The 6,727-nt window shown below is 43.3% G+C and overlaps 1 protein-coding gene across 2 annotated transcripts in view; it reads right to left on the bottom strand.

Annotated features, from left to right (window-relative positions):
* The window catches only part of LOC105562684 (cytochrome P450 CYP12A2-like), a 15,446-nt gene that overhangs the window by 4,680 nt on the left and 4,039 nt on the right, over nucleotides 1–6,727 (bottom strand). Inside the window, exons 1-8 of one of the 2 annotated variants that reach the window (XM_012013705.1) lie at nucleotides 5,866–5,959; nucleotides 5,409–5,648; nucleotides 4,872–5,115; nucleotides 3,780–3,976; nucleotides 3,275–3,476; nucleotides 2,777–2,936; nucleotides 2,359–2,607; nucleotides 1,219–1,434 (exon numbers count right to left, since the gene is read on the bottom strand). In XM_012013705.1, coding sequence (XP_011869095.1) covers nucleotides 1,219–1,434; nucleotides 2,359–2,607; nucleotides 2,777–2,936; nucleotides 3,275–3,476; nucleotides 3,780–3,976; nucleotides 4,872–5,115; nucleotides 5,409–5,625 — 1,485 coding nt within the window. In that variant the 5' untranslated portion in view covers nucleotides 5,626–5,648; nucleotides 5,866–5,959. Of the gene's footprint in view, nucleotides 1–1,218; nucleotides 1,435–2,358; nucleotides 2,608–2,776; nucleotides 2,937–3,274; nucleotides 3,477–3,779; nucleotides 3,977–4,871; nucleotides 5,116–5,408; nucleotides 5,649–5,865; nucleotides 5,960–6,727 lie in introns of those variants that run through there. The other variant, XM_012013704.1, reaches the window with a different exon arrangement.

Genomic DNA, 6,727 nt, shown 5'->3' with positions numbered 1-6,727 from the left:
CAGTGTAAGTAAAATTATACCAGTGAAATGTTATATGGTAAATATTTTTCGCAATACATAAAAAATATGAAATATTTAGACATTGACACCCTGTCACGGCTCTTAGTCCTTTGTTCCTTTAAATTTGTGTTTGCCACACACATCTGAGCCGTACGGATTTTCGTTAATTTGTTATATGGTAAAATTCAAACAACTCTCATAAAATATTGTAGTTCCGAGACGCCGTCTTGTCCGACGATTACATAATTTTCAGGATAAATTTGACAAGAAAACTCTACCCGTGTAGATAAATATCTTGAAAAAGATATTAAAAATGGCCCTTTCCGTTAATGTCCGCTCCAAACTGTCAGAGTTACGGAATCATGCTTCTCAATTCTTCATGAGGAGAGAAACGGCGCCAACGGGAATCCACGAGAATATTTAGTTTTCCGGGAATTCGTACTTGAGCGCAACATCGTTATTTCACTGCCATGCACAGTCACGCGTAGTCCGACGCTCCGAGAGAATCTGCATATTATGCAAGCGTGTCGTCCGTTTCCGTTATTATCTCAGTGTGCGATATACTTTTGCGCGCGCGCGCGCGCGCTCGCGTTTAAACCTCTCAACTTATTAAACATCCGCGCTTATCGCGTATGAATAAAACATCGGTGAAAAGAAGAACCTCCTCGTGAGACATGCAGGTAAATTGAAAACAAAACGTACAAAAATCGCTTCTCCGCGCTACGCCCATTTAAAGGTGGTTTACACCCCGCTTCCCGGTTATTCGTATACGAAAGTGCGCGCGAATGAAATGTAGCGGGATTAACAGAACCAGTCATAATAGCAGACGCCTTCCATTTCTTCGCGAATCTTTTAAACGGCGAACAGCAACAGAAAATTGCGCCTTTAGTTTGCATAATCATTTTATATCGAGGAGACGACGGAAAAATGGAAAAGATTCGTTAGCAGTGGACGATGTTGTTAATTGATTGGCATTTTACGAGGGTTCAGCTTGTCAATGGACTTTCGGGCCTGTTAACTTTCATCTCTATCGCGTCGCGATCGTTTGGACCGTGCAAATTTAAGGCAACCTCGTGCAAAGCATTAATTTTGTGGCCCGCACTGTTACTCTCCTAATGTAAAACGCGTTATTTCGAAATGGAAATCGGGTTATCGTTATTCGACCGACTGAATCCCGCGGGCAATAGAATTGCCAGCAGGACGAGCAAGTTTACGAACTGTCAAGAGCAACGTCTGGAGCTCCATTTCGGCAAATCGTCGGCCGATGCAGGTGCGAGGGCCAAATCCGAAAGGCATGTACGCGAAGGGGTGCGCCTCCTTGGCTGATGGAAACTCCATGTTATCCCGCAACCATCTCTCGGGAATGTACTCCTGCCTTTGCGAAAACTGCGTGGATTCCTTCGCGATCAGAGAATGACAAGCGACGACATCGAACTAACGGCATAGAAGAGAACCATTGAGAACACGAGTTCATTGATGCGGCTTGTTTCGCGACGCCCGACAAACTTGCCAATTCTTTCTATAATTCAGAGCGAACGAATCCTCGCAACAATATCGTTGAAATACACCGATGGTCTTTGAATCAAGTAAACGAATGGAGATCATTTTTTGCAGACTAGATTTTGCAAATAGATACACGGAGAGAATTTTTTCTTAAAATTTATCCCGAAAATCACATGCAATCATGGGACAATATGGCATATTATGTGCGTTTGCAGATTACTTGAAAAGGGCCCCAAATCTGGGGCCGAAACGTCGTTTTTTTTTTAAATAAAAACATTGGCCAGTGTAGGTTGTTTAAAAATTACATTAATTTTATAGGAGTTTTTTGAAATTTTACCATACATTCTACTAGTAATTATACTTACATTAGTATGCATTTTACTAATAGAACGTACGGTAAAATTTCCATAAACCCTCACACTCCGAAATACCATATTGTCCTACAATTACGTGATTTTCAGGGTGAAATTTAAGAGAACATTCTCTCCGTGTACTAATATTTCCCTTATCATTTGGTTCGAGGAAATCTCTGATGGAATTTTAATTAAACGATTAATTATTAAATTTATTACAGCTACTAATTACGAAGTAAACAAGATAATATTCGATTAAATTCCGATTGAGAGAACATCGACTCCAAGTCCCCCCATAAACGGGGTTTGTCGAATCGGAGTGTATCGAACATCCTATATTTGTTTGCGATATTATTTTTAACTCCGGTTTCGAATTTTCCGTAAAACATTCTCCGTCTGCAGACGTATGCAATACCTCAACGAAATGGTATAAACATCATGGCAATTAATTAAACTCGCGTCATAATTAATCAATTATAGAAGGGAGAAAAACGACACGCACCCCTGCCGGTATTCTGTACCCTCCTATGGAAACATCCGTTTGCATAGTTCTCAGATTGGCAACAGCGATGGGGAACAATCGAAGGGATTCTTTGATGCAGGCCTTAGCGTATTTCGTCTGATTTAGGATGTCCTGCGTGACGGGCGATGTTTTGTCCGGCAACACGGACATTACTTCCTCCCGCAGTTTTTCCTGCTTCTCCGGATTATTCGCGATGTAGTACAACAAGCTGCCGGACACGTTGCCCGTCTGCAACAAATCGTTACTTGATCTTGCACGAACTTCGATACAATCGAATTCTTCCTCAAAGCGTCGTCGTTTGCTATTTCATTGTCGTTTCGCCCGTCGGAAAAGAGATTTTATTCGCAGAGGAACGAGCCGCTAAAGGGATTTTGAAGAATTAAAATATCGCACTTACCGTATCAACCCCAGCCGTTAGCATATCGAGCGCCATTACCTGTGCCGTTTGTTTGTCGATACGCAAAAGTTTCTGTAATATACTCTGGTCGCCCATTTCCGCGCTATTGTCCATTGTTTCGTACTTTATCTTAGCCTGCTCGATGTATTTATTGGAGATTCTAAAAGAGATTCGTAAATAAAATTGCGCGCGATGAGCCGCGTTTTGAAACTTGTTACGCGCAGGATGAATAATGCGCGCGAGCGAGGTGCGGAAATTAGCGGTGCCGTAAAAATAACAGAGCGACGTGAAAACGTGAAATTGTATTCTAAAGAAAAAGTAATTAACGTGGGACGCGATACATTATTGATAACTAACTTGGCGACACGAGAATGTCGTGGAAACATATCGAGGATTACGGTAATGACGATGCGAAGTAACAAGTTCGCGTATTCGCGTGGGAGTTTGCGAGTAATATGCTGACGTAGTAGTGTAACGAGTATAAGTTTCAATATTTACCCATTAAGCGTATCCAGCACGCGGAAGAACTTCTTGAGATTCGGCGTATTGTATACCTTCCACAGAGACAGCCGAATTTCCATGCGGTACATGAGATCGAACATCTCGTGCACGCAATTAATCATTATTTGCGGTTCCGAGTCGGCGGCGAGATTAGGCTTCAAGCACCCCAGCCGGCAATCCAGCGCGATCGAACATATTGCTGTTAATTAATAACGGTAAATGATCGTCACGTCGACCGGCGAGCCTTAATATATCGGCATGTGGAACGCGGTATTTTTAACTCGCAGCCGTATATCGCTTGTCACATCGTTGATAAATGCATTACGTATCCATTTGCGGGAATATACAGCGCCGCGGCGCATTGAATTTGGAGTGCGAGTTAATTTATCAGCGCTCCATTGTTACGGGCGGTAGACTTATATACGTATACGTTAGTCTAGGTGCTCCCGTTTTCGAAGGGAAGCGCGAAACATCGGCGGCGTAAATATCCCGCCGTACTTACACTCCAAGGCCCACTTTTGCAATTCGTTCTTGAAGTCGCCCGGCAGCTCCAGGGTCTCCGGGTCCCGCAGCGCCCGCATCTTCTCCACGAACTCGCCGGTCACCTCGCTGATCTGCGCTACGTGTGCCTTAACCGTTCGCGGTTGCATCATGTGTGGATTGACTTTTGACCGGAAGTCTTGCCACAATTTGCCCTGGCTAAAAGCAGGAGAGCGCCCTTTTCAGCGAGAGACGAGATGTTACATCGTACGCAATTTATGTAGGCTTCTGTGTTTGGTCTACGTGGTTCTCTGTATACTCGCTGGACTATCGACCGTACAGGACACAGGAGAGACCAGCGAGATAGGGATAGAGAGACGGAGAAAGAGAGAGAGAGAGAGGTATATGGAAGGAGAGAGTGCGTATGTATACATGTGTGCGAGTGAGAGAGTTGGGATGGGGAGGAGGGTTGCTTCGTCAGCTCGTGTTCCCATATTCTGACGAATTTTCGGGATATCGACGACCTTCGCGCTTGACCATATATCTAACGTACTGCGCCGAGAACGCCCACATTTATCCACGCTGAGATCTCGAAAGCCGTAATAGCTACGTTATTAATCTAACAATTTGGCACGATGTAACTCCACTCCGGGACTGGCCGCGACGCCGGTGAGATCCAGCGCGGATCGTTGAAGCGATCTGCGATAAGCTGAAGAATATTGCGATTCGTAAGCTGAAAAGACCGTTTAATGAAATCGTATTCCTCGCACTTTTTCCGCCCGTTTTCAGATATTTTTTTAATATCTTAATAATGGTCTGTGTGAGGATAAGAGCAAGCGCAGTGAAACTGGGGCGCTCTCTTCACACACACACACATGTACATACACTATCGCTCATAGGTATCTCGCTAGTCATGGAACTTGACAGTCTTCTTTACAAGTAATTCTACTTCGGGATGTTGGGATCGTACAATTTTAAGAATATTGTTAAGAAATCTTCATTGTCTTTGGGGGGGAATGAGAATTACGGAATATCGAGACGCGCAGTGTCTTGTAAAAGAGAGGCAGTCTTTTCTCTCCTGCTGATTACATTTCCGCCAAAATGTTCTACCGACCTTGTTGCGAGGCCGTACTGCCCATTGTAGATACTCTCCCTGTTCGTGCGATAATGATGTAGAGTCTCCATAGCAATCCTCACCGGCCACGCGCCTTCCACCCGATACATTTTCTCGCAAAACTCCGGTGAGAATAGAAAGATGGTCGATCTGCGGCCTCCTACCTTGTCCAACTTAACGATATCGCCGTACTGCTCATGCAGCATCCGCATTTGCGACACAGTGTCTAGGTTACTGTATTCACCTGCGTCGTTCACGCCAATCGGTAGTCGTCGTTTACACATGCGAGTTAAGAAACAGAGTAAATACACTATGTCGAGAAACAATCGGTATCGTTTAACGGATAAAGAAATGCTCTTCCGGGATACGAATTGACACTCCGTTAATTAAATTTCTCGTCATCTATTAATTGTATCGCGGTTATACGTGCCACTGATTGACATCAGATCTGACTTGAATATCGTACGTTTAAATTAAAACTCGGACAATGTGGAAAATCCGAATGTTTTGAACGCGCTTTGACGAGAGGGCTCTTACCTATATATGGTAGGAATCTGAACCAATTGCCAAGCAAAGGCAACGCTTTCGGGCCGGGAATATCTTTGGTCGGCCGCGAGTACTGCATCTCGTTGTCCGCATCTTTCGTTTCGTTATGTTCGATCGGATAAGCCACGACCGATTTGGCGCGACATTGCACCTTTGACGGCAAACGCGAGCCATTGATCTCGCGAATGAGAAATCTGGCATGTATCATACCGAACGCCTCTCGACTTTGTTCTGGAAAAAAGTATCCACAGCACTCGCCATAAGTTTATTCGTAGTAGTCGGCCGATAAGATCGATACTAGGCGAACAATCTCGCGGGATTATCGATTCAACGCGTTCAATATGTATGCGGTTGCGTTTCGCAATAATTTACGGCAACGAAACTGTGTTTATTCGGCAAATATATGACTCGGAATATTAGTTTAGACTAATGGAAAAATATCACGTACCTTGCGCGTGGAATTTAAGGCACGAATAAGACTGTCGAACTTCTCTGTACACGTCGTAGCCGTGAAAAATGAAGGACCAAGATCGGAATTTTGATCTCGAGTAAGAGATTAAAATACGCTGGACGAATTACTGTGGGGTGCATTACGCTACTTATTGTTAGTGAAGGGTTGATTCTTTGGCTGTGCCGCGTGTACAGAGGAAGGTCCTCTATTATGAGATAGCGGGGTGTCTGCTAAATTAATAGGCATCATTTGTTGGTTCCGCCATGAATTTATTGCCGTTGGAGTGAAATTTGTTTAGTGGAAGATTCATCGATAGATCGCGTAATCATTGCGAAAGACGATTTATGATTGAATGTGGATGTTGAAAACCTGCCATCTCGTATTAGAAGCCTATCTCGTAATAGCGGACTTTCCTCTACTTAAAATTGAAGCTGGCACCTTCTTTTCAAAACTCTTCTTTTCAAAAGTTTTATTAACGACTTCGTTCGCATCCGCAGCAGTTAAGCCAACGGCCCACGATGCGATTTTCCTTACTGGATTGCTTACGTGAGCCAATCAGGATTTAGCCTCGAGTCACCTGATCTAAAACTCTGCATCCTTATTGGTTCTCGTAAGCAATCCAGTAGGAAAAATGGTATCGTGTGCCGTTGGCTTTAGAAGTAGACATATTTCCATTTGTTCTGAATGGTACAAATTTAGCGCAAATGATATTGGCTTTGTTTTATTTCTTTTTTATTTTTGCTAACTTCATATTAATTGAACAAAAAAATTTTTTTTTAAATGGCACTGGGTACAAAATTATTTTTAGTGTATTTTTACAAAGTGATACAAAATAAGTATTAAATAATCCATTAGGTCA

The sequence above is a fragment of the Vollenhovia emeryi genome, unplaced genomic scaffold (assembly GCF_000949405.1).
Source record: "Vollenhovia emeryi isolate VEMERY1.0 unplaced genomic scaffold, V.emery_V1.0 DF939185.1, whole genome shotgun sequence".
Taxonomy (NCBI): domain Eukaryota; kingdom Metazoa; phylum Arthropoda; class Insecta; order Hymenoptera; family Formicidae; genus Vollenhovia; species Vollenhovia emeryi.
Note: the sequence above shows the minus strand (reverse complement) of the source record. Positions and strands in the feature narration are given on the sequence as shown.